This window comes from Oncorhynchus kisutch, linkage group LG28 (genome assembly GCF_002021735.2).
Source record: "Oncorhynchus kisutch isolate 150728-3 linkage group LG28, Okis_V2, whole genome shotgun sequence".
Taxonomy (NCBI): domain Eukaryota; kingdom Metazoa; phylum Chordata; class Actinopteri; order Salmoniformes; family Salmonidae; genus Oncorhynchus; species Oncorhynchus kisutch.
Genome location: NC_034201.2, coordinates 9,601,130 through 9,618,004, shown reverse-complemented (window position 1 = coordinate 9,618,004; position 16,875 = coordinate 9,601,130). Strand labels below are relative to the sequence as shown.

The 16,875-nt window shown below is 40.2% G+C and overlaps 1 protein-coding gene across 1 annotated transcript in view; it reads left to right on the top strand.

Moving 5' to 3' along the window:
• Nucleotides 1-11,588: 11,588 nt before the first annotated feature.
• The window catches only part of LOC109873403 (transmembrane protein 164), a 54,380-nt gene continuing 49,093 nt past the window's right edge, over nucleotides 11,589-16,875 (top strand). The window contains exon 1 of the mRNA XM_020465059.2: nucleotides 11,589-12,771. Within this exon, the coding sequence (XP_020320648.1) occupies nucleotides 12,334-12,771 (438 nt within the window). The 5' untranslated portion in view covers nucleotides 11,589-12,333. The remainder of the gene's footprint in view (nucleotides 12,772-16,875) is intronic.

Genomic DNA, 16,875 nt, shown 5'->3' with positions numbered 1-16,875 from the left:
CACAATCTTACTTAGAATCAAGGGCAATGGTGACATCATTGAGGACCTTTAAGGTTGCATTTGGTTTATTGTAGTGGAAGATTGATGTAATCTTGTCTTCAGGACATTTTATTATCAATTTACTTTATTTAGTCTGATCAGTTGAACAATTCTCGTTCTTAACATTGGGCTAAAATAAAGGGTAGTTAGTGTGCTTGTCAGCAAGAACACTACTGTTATTCCCCACACGAACAGTATTTTATTATCCCTCTTCTTCCCAATTTTGGCAGTGTTATCATAGATTTGGAATCTGATATTTGAAAATGAATTATTTGAGGCTATGTATTTTTGCAGTTTTGAATCATTCCTAAAAATAAGCATGGGATATTAAAGGATCCAGGCCTAGAATATATATATTTTTTACATTTTAGCTCTGTGCACATGCTAGGCAGAGATGGTAGGGTGACTCACAACGCGTCATATTTTTTCTATGTAAAGTAAGATGATGGCAAGGATCTTCAACTTGTAGGCATAAACCACTAGAATATTGATTAGACTGAGTGATAGAAGGTTGAGTGATTTGTTTTTGAGAAATGTATTGTTATTACAAGAACATTTTCAAATACCCATCACTTGAGAAATAGCTCAGGGGTGGCCAACCCTCCTGGAGAGCCAGCGGGATTTTCTTCCAGGCATATTCTTAAAAAGATAGTTCACCAGAATTACAAAAGACAAAATGTTTGTGTCATTACCTTGAAAGCAGTCTATGGACAAGGAGACTGCAATTTTCTATTTATTTTTATTTTTATTTAACCTTTATTTAACCAGGTAGGCTAGTTGAGAACAAGTTCTCATTTGCAACTGCGACCTGGCCAAGATAAAGCATAGCAGTGTGAGCAGACAACAAAGAGTTACACATGGAGTAAACAATTAACAAGTCAATAACACAGTAGAAAACAAAGGGGGAGTCTATATACAATGTGTGCAAAAGGCATGAGGAGGTAGGCAAATAATTACAATTTTGCAGATTAACACTGGAGTGATGAATGATCAGATGGTCATGTACAGGTAGAGATATTGGTGTGCAAAAGAGCAGAAAAGTAAATAAATAAAAACAGTATGGGGATGAGGTAGGTGAAGAAGGGTGGGCTATTTACCAATAGACTATGTACAGCTGCAGCGATCGGTTAGCTGCTCAGATAGCTGATGTTTGAAGTTGGTGAGGGAGATAAAAGTCTCCAACTTCAGCGATTTTTGCAATTCGTTCCAGTCACAGGCAGCATAGTACTGGAACGAAAGGCGGCCGAATGAGGTGTTGGCTTTAGGGATGATCAGTGAGATACACCTGCTGGAGCGCGTGCTACGGATGGGTGTTGCCATCGTGACCAGTGAGCTGAGATAAGGCGGAGCTTTACCTAGCATGGACTTGTAGATGACCTGGAGCCAGTGGTCTGGCGACGAATATGTAGCGAGGGCCAGCCGACTAGAGCATACAAGTCGCAGTGGTGGGTGGTATAAGGTGCTTTAGTGACAAAACGGATGGCACTGTGATAAACTGCATCCAGTTTGCTGAGTAGAGTGTTGGAAGCCATTTTGTAGATGACATCGCCGAAGTCGAGGATCGGTAGGATAGTCAGTTTTACTAGGGTAAGCTTGGCGGCGTGAGTGAAGGAGGCTTTGTTGCGGAATAGAAAGCCGACTCTTGATTTGATTTTCGATTGGAGATGTTTGATATGAGTCTGGAAGGAGAGTTTGCAGTCTAGCCAGACACCTAGGTACTTATAGACGTCCACATATTCTAGGTCGGAACCATCCAGGGTGGTGATGCTAGTCGGGCATGCGGGTGCAGGCAGCGACCGGTTGAAAAGCATGCATTTGGTTTTACTAGCGTTTAAGAGCAGTTGGAGGCCACGGAAGGAGTGTTGTATGGCATTGAAGCTTGTTTGGAGGTTAGATAGCACAGTGTCCAAAGACGGGCCGAAAGTATATAGAATGGTGTCGTCTGCGTAGAGGTGGATCAGGGAATCGCCCGCAGCAAGAGCAACATCATTGATATACACAGAGAAAAGAGTCGGCCCGAGAATTGAACCCTGTGGCACCCCCATAGAGACTGCCAGAGGACCAGACAGCATGCCCTCCAATTTGACGCACTGAACTCTGTCTGCAAAGTAATTGGTGAACCAGGCAAGGCAGTCATCCGAAAAACCGAGGCTCCTGAGTCTGCCGATAAGAATATGGTGATTGACAGAGTCGAAAGCCTTGGCAAGGTCGATGAAGACGGCTGCACAGTACTGTCTTTTATCGATGGCGGTTATGATAACGTTGAGTACCTTGAGTGTGGCTGAGGTGCACCCATGACCGGCTCGGAAACCAGATTGCACAGCGGAGAAGGTACGGTGGGATTCGAGATGGTCAGTGACCTGTTTGTTGACTTGGCTTTCGAAGACCTTAGATAGGCAGGGCAGGATGGATATAGGTCTGTAACAGTTTGGGTCCAGGGTGTCTCCCCCTTTGAAGAGGGGGATGACTGCGGCAGCTTTCCAATCCTTGGGGATCTCAGACGATATGAAAGAGAGGTTGAACAGGCTGGTAATAGGGGTTGCGACAATGGTGGCAGATAGTTTCAGAAATATCTATGATTGGTTAACCCCTGCCATCAACCATTAATGAGTATTTCCTGTGCAGAGCATTCCCACTGACCATCCCACTGTTTCTCCCATTTGCCTGTCTCCCCATCGAATTTCATTACTGTCTGAGTAAAGTGTCAGGTAACCCCCTCCTGGTCATAGGCCTAAGCCATGTCAAAATACATAAAATTCAATTCAAATTTTAAACACTACAACTTTCCTGGTGAAGGACCCCCAGATGCCATCTGGGTAAAATCTCACTCCAAGCTTTCTTCCAAGTTGGACACCCTGGTATGAAAACTTGATTAAAGTGGTAAGACAACTAATATACTTTTGTGTTTTTGTTATTTTGAATGTATCCAAGTGAGAAAGAATGGAAATGTTCCAAGTGAAAGTAGAGCAGAGGAGACAGTGTTTTTTTGGCTAAGAAAGGCTGCATCTCAATATCCTAAAGTGGCTTCTTCTTCTCATCTCTGTCCCTTCATCACACAAGTCTAGCAGACCCCAAAAATAATAACCAACACTGTACTTAGTCAAAGGTGTGTTTTATTAAACAAGAATACAGTTGGCATAATGGTCCCCATACCTATTGATGTGCTCAGTTTGGGCACATGCAGCTTATAATGTCATTACTGACCCAGTAATCAGATGTAGCTGTACTTTGATCACACAGACCTTACACTGAGTACTGGGTGAGCCATGGACATCTTGGTGTTAGTGATCCATGTTGTGAGTTCAGATCCGTCTTGAAGGCGCCTGCAGCTCAATGGCAATTGAAATATTTCCAATCTTTGAGCTGTGAAAATCTAACCATTCTCTTTAATAAAAATAGATGGCAATGCATATATTTGAACCATGCTAACCTGGCAATTTACAGGCAAATGTTTGCCTTATTGATTACAAACAACCACTTCTTGAGCCCAAGAAACACTTGGAAAAGATACAATAATATATTCTTTATTAAAATTGAATCCAGTTTTACATCTCCATTAACTTTGAGTTACAGTACATATCATTGCAGCAAGGTTTGTCAGAAGCCCAATCTCACATGTTGTGTTTTACATGCTGTTTTAAAGTGAAAGTGTCTATATCTTTGTAGGATGGAGAAAGGAGCGCCATGCCCCAGTTATCATTCACAGAGTTGACATATTTATTTCCAAAGAGTGTCCACACTACCTTTACAACATTCATTCACACATTAATTTCTCACAAGGTAATGTCCTGTTCATTAAGGATGGGTGATGTCTATGTTCATTAAGGATGGGTGATGTCTATGTTCATTGGATGGTTAATGTTAACATGTCACATTTACCAAATCTGACTTTTAATGTTAATGGCACAACCTTTACTTCCATATTTAATGAATGTAGGGTCAGAATATAATCTTTTCATCTTTATACAAATTAGCTACATTTTATTCCAACTATATAGAATCTAAAATCTACTTTCATGATGATTCCTTTTCAACCACTAGATATGTGAAACAGCCAATAGTTGCTTTTTAAAGACTTAAACTATACAAGAGGCTGCAATACATTTATTCTCCTGCAGCTTGTTATTTTATAAATATTATTTCACCATTAAAACTGTATGAACATTCAAGATGAAACAATTTCCTCATAGACCTACCCGCTGGTTTGTGTGGACCTGTCTCCACCTGAATCTCTCGTTTGGTGCCTCTCTGCAGCACTGCCTATTGCTCCACATCCTTCCTGCTTCAGTAGACCCCGAATTCTAAGAAGAAAAAGGTTACTTCCTCGGTTGCAGAAGAGAGTCGTTTAAACATTGAGTTGCCCTATGTTTGTGTTGTCTGAGAGGACAGGTTCCTCTGGGTTGCCTTGAAAAGTTTGTGTGACAGTGGAGGGGACAGTGACTATGGTTTAGTAATGTCACACTCGATCAAATTTCCCCTGGGTCTCTCCCGGCACCTGGATGGGAATTATGAATTAGTCAGCTTTTAGGGAATGTCCCCACAGCCAATTCTTGTAGCTCTTTGACGCACTTACGCTCAATATTTACATAACTTGTGTGTCATTATGAACTTTATTAGCAGGGAGTTTAATAACCACATTTTCTTTTAAACATTAGCAGTTGGATTAGTACTTCATAATATTGCTTCATAATACTTACTGGGTTAATATTTAGTGTCAAGATAAGAGAGAACAGTGTTTCATTTGACATTGTCATTGGATTGTGTATTATGACTTCAGATTTTTGTGCTTTTTGCAAATGTTCTGTTGTCTTTTTTTCCCATAAGAACAGAATACAACAGTAGTTACTATGTTCTTTGTTACAGACAATAGATCATGTTAGTGAAAGTTTTAGTTGTGTTGTTCTTTGTCCTCTCTCTTGCTACTGGCCATGAAAATAATAAACAAGGATTAGGCCATATGACCAGGGTGATGTACATTCCTTTAAGAACAAAAGACAGTAAAGGAGCATTTTTATTTCATGAATACATTTCATATTCACATTTACATTTTTACAGACTTTCAGAAGAATCTGTTAAAAAAAACTAAACAATTAAGGTTATTAAGATCACAACTTTTTCTGAAAAGTTCAGAGAATTATCAGACTTGTTACGACTTTATTCTTGAAAGTTCAGTACAGGTGTTGTGTGATGACCACAAGATGACAGGCTCGTAACACATTTGCCAGACAGTCATAGAACTGGCCCTAACGGTTGATGCTGGGACAGTATTGATGGGAAGGATATCTTAATATAAACTTTTTACCAAAGTTAGAATAGCAGGAAATGAGCTTAAACTGGGTTTTTTTCTCTCCGATGCCAAGAGCTGAACCTTTAAAATGTTCCTTCCAAGAAACCGAGATTTGTTACTTCCGGCCTTGTACACGAAGTCATGGTAAAACTCCTTGTATGCAATTTATTATCTCACTCGCGCTGTGTTCTGATTATGAGGGGGTCACTGATGAATTTGCTATCACAAAAGAGGTCCGTGGCCCAAAAAGTTTCAGAACCCTAGTGCTAAGGGTTAGGGAAAGGGTTAGCTAACATGCTAAGTAGTTGCAAAGTAGCTACAAAGTAGTAAGTAGATAAAGTTTAATAATACAAAATTAAATTAAAGACACTTTTTACAAATGTTTATGCCTTTGATATTACTGGACATTTCCAAGTATGGATTGTATGTGTTGACATGAAAAAACTTTTTACAACAGCGAGAGTGTGATGGGTGGGGGCGAAGTTGACCTCCTGTGATCTCATAATCTTTTCAAGAAATCAGAATTTCATTATTTTCGCTGTGCACTCCATAAGAAGTTTTTCATTTGCATAAACATTTTGGTGAATCATACTGACACCAGCATCCATAGAGGGGAAACTTTTCAGTGTTTTGAAGCCCAAAGTACAGCAAGTAACTGCTCATCACTACCGCCCACCCCAGAGTGTGGGTGGGGCTTTTTTCTGTCTGTATATACATTGTCTTTGATGTTCACTGGGAGGGAGCCAGTATTAGATCAGACTGAAACATCAGGCTTTTGTTGGTAAAACCAAAGCACAGATTAAGTCAAGACAGGGTGGCACATTTACCTTTACATAATGGTTGCATTCTCTATCCTAGCTACTTAATGTTCAGTGCAAATGATATGCAAGTTCTGAGCCAAAAAGTATATTCTTATAAAAATTAAAAAAAGAAGCAATTTCTGCATGAACCCTACAAGTCCATTGTATGGATTATCCACCTCCTGTAGGTTCTCTCCATGGACAGGTGGGAAAGCACAAGCTTCAGGGAGGGGAGTGCAGACATGGAGTGATATCAGATGATATGTCCTTCTATGAAATTTCCTGGGTCACTTCAGCTGTGAAGAAAAATGAAAACCACTAGAGGGCGTGCACGCACTAATAATGAGGGGGTTTGATTAATCTCGCCTGGGTTTGTGGGTAAAATAATGGCCGTAATTGATTTTTAAAAAGCAGACTTGTTGGGGAAGACTTTTGCTAGGGTACAAAGTGGGGTTATTTGGACAAAGTATATAAGGCAATGCAAGTGAGATTTTACATGCTCATGTTAATGTGTACATCAAGTTCATTGGTGTCCACATCACCAACAATCTATCATGGTCCAAACACACCAAGACAGTTGTCAAGAGGGCACTACAACACCTTTTCTCCCACAGGATACTGAAAAGATTTGGCATAGGTCCTCAGATCCTCAAAAAGTTCTACAGCTCCACCATCGAGAGCATCCTGACCGGTTGCATTACCACCTGGTATGGTAACTGCTCGGCATCTAACCGCAAGGCGCTACAGAGGGTAGTGAGTACGGCCCAATACATCACTGGGGCCAAGCTTCCTGACATCCAGGACCTATAAACAAAAAATTGTCAGACTCCGGTCACCCAAGTCATAGACTGTTCTCTCTGCTACCGCACGGCAAGCGTTACCGGAGCGCCAAGTCTAGGTCCAACCCCCCCCTTAGTTTTTACACTGCTGCTACTTGCTGCTTATTATCTATGCATAGTCCCTTTACAAATTAACATGACTAACCTGTACCCCCGCACAGTGACTCGGTACCGGTACCCTCTGTATATAGCCTCATTATTGTTATGTACATTTTCTTGTTACTTTATGATTGATTAGATTTTTTAAAACTTTAGTTTATTTAGTAAATATTTTATCAACTCTATTTCTTGAACTGCATTGTTGGTTAAGGGCTTGTAAGTAAGCATTTCACGGTAAGTTCTACACCTGTTGTATTCGGCGCATGTGACCAATAACATTTGATTTGATTTGAAGAAAATGGATACTGTCGATATACAGCCCAAGATCATAATCAGTTGTGTTATGTAATGTTTAACCATATACCTGATGAGGTTATGTATGTTCTCCTGGGATTATTTAATACGATTTGAAGTGAGGGGGTTATACCTATCCAGGCTGTATCACAACCAAACGTGATTGGGAGTCCCATAGGGCGGCGCACAATTGGCCCAGCATCGTAAATAAGAATTTGTTCATAACTGACTTACCTAGTTAAATAAAGGTTCAACAAAAAATCAAATTAAAATTACCTTCTGGTTGGAAACGTGCAGTAATATTACCATTTGAAAAGCCTGGTAAGGACCCTTCATGTGCTAATAGTTACAGACCAAAAGCACTGACCTCTAACTTGTGTAAACTGATGGAAAAGATGATAGTTAACAGATTGTCCTATTTCCTGGAACATAGAGGTTTATTGAGTCAATGTCGAAGTGGATTCTGTAAAGGTAGATAGATCTACTTTGGATGCATTAGTAAAGGTGAGCAATGAAGTTGAAAAAACTCTGGTCATGAAAGAAGTAATGGTTAATGTATTTTTTGACATTGAAAAGGCATATGACACTATATGGAGAGAGCCTACTGATTAAGATAAAAAGACTTGGTATTGGTGGGAGATTATATAACTGGATTTTGGACTTCTTATTTAATCAATCTTTTCAAGTTAAAATGGGATCCATTTTATCTGATGCCTACGAAGTTGACAATGGTATTCCTCAAGGCAGTGCTATCAGACCTATTTTCTTCAATATTATGATTGACAATGTATTTTCGAATGTATGTAGATGCTGAAGAAGTATCTATTTGGAAGAGGGGAAGGAATGTATGTAGATGCTGAAGAAGTATCTATTTGGAAGAGGGGAAGGAAAGTCTCTCGTGACCAAATTTATTCAACAAGCTATAGAGGATGTTGAAAGATGGTCGATTGACTGGGGTTTTAAATTGTCAGGTCTTGCTGTATGTTCTTCTCAAAGAAGAAAGTTGCTGAAAATATACAGTTGTTTCATTATGGACAGTCTATGAGGAGGGTTTTTAAGTACAAATATTTGAGTCTTTGGTTCAATGAGCGATATACATGGAAAGATCGTGCCATAAATGTTGAAACAAAGTGTAAGAAGGTGGTGAATCTTATGCACTCTCTGGTGCTGACAGACAATCGTTGATGCATATTTATAGAGCTCTGATCAGGACGCCAATTGACGATGGGTGTATAGTTTTTGGAACAGCGACGAAGACTTGGCTTCAGAGGCTGGACAGAATCGAGTATATAGCTTTAAGGATATGTATTGGTTCACTTAAATCAACATCTGTATCAAATCAAATTGTATTTGTCACATACGCCAAATACAACAGGTGTAGACCTTACCGTGAAATGACTACTTATAAGCCCTTAACCAACAGTGCATTTCAAGAAAGATTGAGCAAATACTGAAGTAAAAAATTGTCAAAAGTAACACAGTAAAATAACAATATCGAGGCTATATACAGGGGGTACCGGTACCGAGTCAATGTGCGGGGGTACAGGTTAGTCGAGATAATTTGTACATGTAGGTATGGGTAAAGTGACTGCATAGATAATAAACAGCAAGTAGCAGCAGTATAAAAACAAGGGGGGGGGGGTCTATGCAAATAGTCTGGGTGGCCATTTGATTAATTGTACAGCAGACTTATGGTTTGGAGGTAGAAGCTGTTAAGGAGCCTTTTGGACCTAGACTTGGCACTCCGGTACCGCTTGCCATGCGGTAGCAGAGAGAACAGTCTATGACTTAGGTGACTGGAGTCTTTGACAATTTTTTGGGGCCTTCCTCTGACATCGTCTAGTATAGAGGTCCTAGATGGCAGGAAGCTTGGCCACAGTGATGTACTGGGCCGTACGCACTACCCTCTGTAGCGCCTTACGGTCGGATGCCGAGCAGTTGCCTTATTAGTAGAGGTAGGTGAGATTCCTTTGGATATACAGCGTAATAAATTGTCATTAGCTTATTGGGTTAGGCTGAAAGGCTGTGAGGTTGATCATCCCACTGATATTGTTCTAGATGACTGTAGGGAATATACTATTAGACTAGGCAATGGTTTTGGTTGGACAGTTGGAAAGCTTGCTGATGAGAGTAGTTTGAGGGAATTGGAGGTTGGCCCTTCTGTGGTGATAAGGGATGTTCCTCCATGGTTAGTCCCAGATCCTGTTGTTTATCTAACCTTGATAAAGAAAATAAAAGATTTGTCAGAAGTCAGTGATATAGGGAAACTGGTTTACAATTACATTGGAAGAAGTTTTCACACCAGAGCAAGGATTTACATTACTGAATTTGATGTGGAGATATATAGAAGACTAACAAATTTACTGTCAGTATACTCAGTTGAACTGTTGGAGATAGTAGTTGCTCTCAAATCAAAATCAAATAATTAAGGAGCAACAATAAAATAACAGTAGTGGGGCTACTGGGGGTACCGGTAGAGTCAATGTGTGTGGGAACAGGTTAGTCGAGGTAATTGAGGTAATATGTACATGTAGGTAGAGGTAAAGTGACTAGATTGAGGATGTTCAACCTGTCTGAATTATAACATGCTCAGATCCCCTCTCTGTATTGAATAGTCTATCAGTTGGCAAATCTAATAGGAGTGACCTACTATTGGAGGAATTCATGTTATTATGGAGAATTGAGAGAATGGGTGTAGTAGTAAGATTCTACTGGGTCCCAGTCCATTTGTGTGTGGAAGTTAATTAAATTGTAGACCAGATGGCCAAAAGAGCTTTAAACAAGATACAATTGATATTAATGTTCCACTGCATAGAGGTGAGGACAAATGTAAGATCATGGCCATTTTGATAGATGTGTGGCAGGCCGTTTCACACCCGGCCATTATTGGGAGTCCCATAAGGTGTGCACAATTGGCCCAGGTTTTGGTTGGTCCAGGTATGCCCGGCCTAATTCTTATTTACAATGACGGCCGTCATTGTAAATAAGAATTTGTTCTTAACTGACTTGCCTAGTTAAATAAAGTTTAAATAAAATACAAATCAATTATAATAATAATAAAAAGTGATGGGACTCTGAGCCCAAGGGCCCTCCAAATATTGGTGGACCAAGATTCAAAATTCGGATTTTCCCGGGATGGTTATGATTATTCTTCAATGTACAATGTCCTAGGAGCAATCTTGCAAACACCACCTCTTACTTCCTCTCTTATCTTGTTTGCAAGATTGCTCCGTCACTTTTGTTTTGAGCCGATTTCGCCATAGGCTTTGAATGGGGCAGCTGGCTCACGCCCGGGAAGGCAACCCGGTTCCAAATCGAAAGCATTCAACTTTCAGCCGATTCTGAACAAGGCTATGCATGTGCCCGGGCGAGATGATTATGATTATTCTTCAATGTACAATGTCCTAGGAGCAATCTTGCAAACACCACCTCTTACTTCCTCTCTTATCTTGTTTGCAAGATTGCTCCTAGGACATTGTACATTGAAGAATAATCATAATCATCTCGCCCGGGCACATGCATAGCCTTGTTCAGAATCGGCTGAAAGTTGAATGCTTTCGATTTGGAACCGGGTTGCCTTCCCGGGCGTGAGCCAGCTGCCCCATTCAAAGCCTATGGCGAAATCGGCTCAAAACAAAAGTGACGTTTTTAAGCACGTGAAGTAATTACTAGGATTCTGTCTTCCCCATGCAAAAGTGATTGATTTTGATTTAAAAAAAATATGGAAAAGATATGTTGTATGTTTCTGGACAATGCACTATGCTGCCTTATCCGCAACAAGACTAAACGGTACAGATTACCGTTCAATTTAAGCATGACGCTCCTCTCACCCCTCTTTCGCCCGATGCCCCGCGGCTCAGCATAATCGAATACGCCGATTGAGGAGGATACTGCGAAATACACACCCTATGGCTACACCCAACATAGGTCCACTAAATTAAAGTGTCTGTAATTGTCAACTGAAATAATAATTCTAAACTTTATTTGAACAGCTTAATACATTGGCTTCTATCTCAAATTACATTTTTAAGACCTCAATGGTGTTTGCCTCTCTCTTACCTGACAGGGGAAACTGTTCCATAAATCTGGAACACTGTTGTAAATTCTTATTGAATGTATTTGTATATTTTTTACGCATTAGATAAAGAATATTGTACGTTTATAGGCATACAGTATGTGTACACATTAGGGTCTAGCATCAAGGGGTTAACTGAACTTTACTTGGAAAGAAGGCGGGGTTAAATGCAGCTATCCAATCCAGGAAGTAATTTAGTGTAGAGACAAATTGAAATGGTTCACGACTAACTGGATGTAAAGAGCTATACTGGTTTTGTGACCAAAGCTATAACATTATTTAATATAAAATATCGCTGCAGAAAGAACTGTATCTTGTGATGTACGTTATCACATATAGTTGTAATATAACCATTTAGTTAGATACAGTAGCTACTTTCACACTTGTGCTGGATCGATGTAAAATAGTTCTGCTGGTTTGTGACACATCGTGCAACTGGGTGCTGAAAATTACCTCTCTTGGTGAGATATAGCATCGGAAGAACTACAGCTGGACGTTTTAGAAATTGTTGGACTATTTTTTTTCCTACCAGTTAGCCAATATATTTGGCAAACGGATGTGGCTGCCACCTGCTAGCTAACGTTAGCAATTGCTTGCAGTTAGCTATTTTCCACTGCAAATTGGTGACATGGCCATGACATGCTGTTAGCTACTGTAATCACAGCTGTCATTTGAATGTCCACGTTTCCATGTCAATGTGAAGTAGCTATAGTTTGCTAGAGACCCCCCACTCTGGAATTTGGTCTGGCACTGTTCGCCACCGAGTTCCCGTCCACGCAAGCTAGCTGATTTGTTGCTACTATTACTACTTGTCAAGAATAGGAGGCGGTGGCAGCTTTGGTGGATACATTTCTGCCTCAGCTTTATAGAGATCACTGCCGAGGTGAAATACTGCAGTTCATGTTTCGACAAGAAGTCAGTGTACTGTCTTTTATTCCGTCTTGTTCCTACCTTTTCCAACACGAGAAGAGGAATATGTCTAGATATAACATTTACAGTCTTTTAGACTGGTTGTATGGCGGCGTGGACCCAAAGTTTGAAGGCAACGGGGGCCCAGAATGTGCCGCCTTTCTTGCACCGCAACAACGTATCAGCGAGAGTTTTGTCATGGTTCTGATTTCCATCGTGGAAGTTGTCGTCGCATTGAGAAAAATCAACATTTGTAAAGAACTCAAAGAGATTGCGAAAGATGGGCCAAGGACGAAACAGGACAGTTTCGGCAAGAACCTGTTGCTGGTTGCTCTGTGTATGACGTTTGGAGTAGAGGTCGGATTCAAATTCGCCACCAAGACAGTAATCTACCTACTGAATCCATGTCATGTTATGACCATGGTGCAGGTAAGATATCGCTCAGGTTTAAATTGTAACTTTCATTTAAGTCATTTGGCAGACGTTGAATTTAAGATTGGCCTACCAGCACTACTTTTTTAGTGTTGAATGTGCATTGTGCATTTCTGTGTAGAGACCAATGCTATGTACAAAGATTATGCCCATTGTGTCCGTTTCAGCACATGATCCACTAAGTAAGCATTTTATCTGCCTCTCGGGTAAAACAGTTTTGCCTTTCCATCGTGTCTAACATTAAGTAGAAATGTTCTACCATGTTTTCACTCAACTTCTAGGTTTAGCATACTTGGCTCACAATCTGGACAGGAGAACACTCACCCACTAGCTAATTGTATGCAGATTTATGAATATCTTTCATGTGGATATGGCAATACACTATGTAGTTTAATTACAACTGACCCTGTGTTTTACTTGCGTAATCAGCATTAGTGATGGAGGAAATTGTAAAATCAAAGGAATTGCCTTACTAGGATTAAATATTCCTTAACCGATGAAAACTTCAAGCACAATCTGACATGGTAAACCGATTCACTAGCCTCACTCCCTATTTCTTGAGTTATATTGATGTTGCATAAACTTGAAGGGAGTCTTGATGGCAAAGAGGGGACAACTAGAGACACATGGTGAAGGAAAGTAATAGAAAGAGAAATTATTTGAGGATATCATGACTAGTGGTTTGTTCAGTCAGCCTCAGTCTGACTATAAGGTGTGTGTATATTGAACCACAGCCAACAACATTTGGAGAGCACTCAACACAGAGGGTGTTGAGGCAGGGCGCGTCTTGCATGAGTATCCCTCTTCCCAAAGGGGTGCACTGCACTGTAATTGTCTGATTTAATCCCACTGAAATTATCATGTTGAATCATGTAATATGCAATGTTACCAGTTTCAGATCATTGATCAGAAAAAGGGCATGTTAGGACAATACTGCAGTCATAAAGAAAGTCTGTTTATTGGGCACTGAAGCCCAAGTCTAAACGTAAACACCCTTGTCTCATAGACTAGATGTAACATAGTAAATGTAAATCCAAGATACCCAAATTAGTATGATATTTTGTTTGGTATGGTTACTTAAAGTAAAAAATGAAAGGAGGATAGATGGGTGGGTGTATAATGCGAACATCTAGCAACCCAACGGTTGCGTGTTTGAATCTCATAATGGACAACTTTAGCAATTTTGCTACTTTGCAACTACTTAGCATGTTAGCTAACCCTTCCCCTAACTCTAACCATAATCGCTTACTGATGTTCCTTCAAAAAAAATGCATCACTGCGCAAATGTCAGGTCTGGTGTGTGCAAACTGGAACATTGTGAAAGTTCTGTGCAACTTCTGGTGCACGTATACTGTGAACACTGAGGCTGCACCTGCTTTAAGTTAGTTAGAGTGACCAAGTAGGCTACTGTGGCTATTTGATCAAAATGTAGCCTATCTGAGTTGCCTTCCATAAAAAACAATGGGGAAAAAGCATCCCATAACATTTTTACACGGCTGTTCTATCATTCATCCTACAGTAGCAGCCAATGTCTGGTGTACAATGTAGGCCTACCTTCTATGAGACTTTTGGAGAAAAAAACATGTCGGGATTGGCATTAGACTGTTTATCCACTTGTCACAGAGAATCAGACAAACTATGCTACCGTCTGCCTATTGGCTTCTTAGCTTATTCAAGCATGTCTCCAATATAACACTTCCCCTTTAAGACAGGAAAAAAAGCTCTTTACCTGACTTGCTTTTCAAAGATGGCTAGAAATGTACACATTTTGTGCTCTTGTAGGAAGCAACCACTCTCCCATTGCTGACTAGAAATGAGCTATTACTAGGCTAATAACTCACTTACTAGCAACGAATATGAACAAATGTACACACGTGACTATATGCAGCTCTTGCTTTGAGCTCAACAAGTACGTCTACTTGCGACATGCTGTAAACGCAGTCCAGTTCGAAGTAAACGACACAGATCCATATATGGCAATGGTCTATTTGCATGTAGGGATACTGCAGCTCGGATTGGTTATGGCGCACCGATATGTGAAAAGTATGGGCCTTAGTTTTGCCTATCAATGCATTAGAATCCTACTCCAATGCGCTCAGCCTACAAGAAAATCTGTTGCATAGTTCATTTTGATTCGGTATGCTGCATTTAAAGTGGCTAATATTGCATTGATTCGATCACAATTCGCACTAGAAAGTTCAGTGAAGTTCAATCTCGTGCTTCTCTGCACAGGCTGCTATTTCTTCTGCGTGGCAGGCCCTTAGAGTGAAGGGAACATTGCCTCTAACCCTAGCTAACGTTATCCACCTAGCTAACGTTAGCCACAACAAATTGGAATTTGCAACCTTTTTATACGTTTTACAAATTCATAACATATTGTACGAATTGTAATTTGTACATATCATATGAAATGGATGATGGATATCCACAAATAAATACATACCATGCGAAATGTAACATATCATACTAAATGGAGGACAGATTTACATTTTACTATGTTACGTCTACCCCTGAGTCCAGGTTGACGGAAAGTGTGGTACGAACTTACTTGTTGCATGTACACATTTCTTTCATATGTTTTTTTAATAGGCGTTGTACCTCCTCCAGTGTTTAAAGAAGAAGAAAAAAGTTGTTACATCAAATGAAGTCCGTGCAGTCTAATCTTTTACATTAACACATCTGATTAAATGCCATCACCAACAGTCATATCTCTGCAATCAGTCACTCTGTTGACTGCTGTATATACAAACACCTTTTCACAGGCTGCCAAGTGTTTGACCGTTTATCTAGCTTGTTTGCACTTACTCCTTTACCAGACAAATATTGGTTAAGACACAGTTCTCCCCAGCTCCATTAAATCTGCTTGCTCGATTTCTTTATCTTTGATGATTTTATCAATAGTAACTTAATAATATTCATCATCTAACTCATGATATATGGCTGGCTTTTGTATTTGGTGTAAGGCTGGGTGATATGGCCAAAATATCATATCACAATATTTTAGATAAATAAAAGTTCTAAATATCCTTTACGAGTAGGTCATGACCCTAGGGTGGCAACCAATGTTTCCTCTAAGCTGCATGCGTGCGTGTGCAGTAGCCCCAAGACTGCCGTGCAGTAGCCCCAAGACTGCCGTGCAGTAGCCCCAAGACTGCCGTGCAGTAGCCCCAAGACTGCCGTGCAGTAGCCCCAAGACTGCCGTGCAGTAGCCCCAAGACTGCCGTGCAGTAGCCCCAAGACTGCCGTGCATAAGAAATATCAGCCCACGGAGAGAAGCACGAGGTTAAACTTCGCTAAACTTTCTAGACTTTTCCCTGTTAACACTATCAATGTTTCTCTTTACTGTGGCAATTGTGATTGAATCAATGCCATATTAGCCACTTTCAATGCAGCATACCGAAACAAAACTAACTATGCAAGAGATTTTGTTGTAGATAAAACGCTTCCGATTAGGATTGTATTGCCTATATGCAAATAGACCATTGCCGTATATGGATCTGTGCCATTTTACGTTGAACTGGACTGTGTTTACAGCATTAGTAGTCGTGAGTAGGTGCGCTTGTTATGAGATCAAAGAGAGCTGCATGTAGCCACGTGTACATTTGTTCATATTCGTTGCTAGTAAGTGAGTTGTTAGCTCAGTTATAGATCATTTGTAGTCCGCAATAGGGGAGTGATTGCTTCCTGCAAAAGCACTAACGTATACATTTCTAGACATCTTAGAAAGTCATGCTTTTTTTTGTCTTAAAGGGGCAGTGTTATATTTTGAGACAGGCTTGAATAAGCTAAGTAGCCAATAGGCAAATTGTAGCATAATTTGTCTGATTCTCTGTAATAATGGTATGGGAATAATAATGCAGTTTATTTTGAAAAGTGGTTTCTTGCATCAAACAACACAACATCTTCAGTCACCTGCTTGTCTGAAGGACAAGTGGATAAACAGGTTAATGTCAAGCCCTGCATGTTTTCTTTTCAAAGTGTCATGGAATGTAGGCCTACATTGAACACCACACATTGGCTGCTTCTGTAGGCTGAATGATAACAGCTATTTCCATGTTAAAATGCTACGGGCTGCATTTTCTCCATTGTTTTTGATGGTAG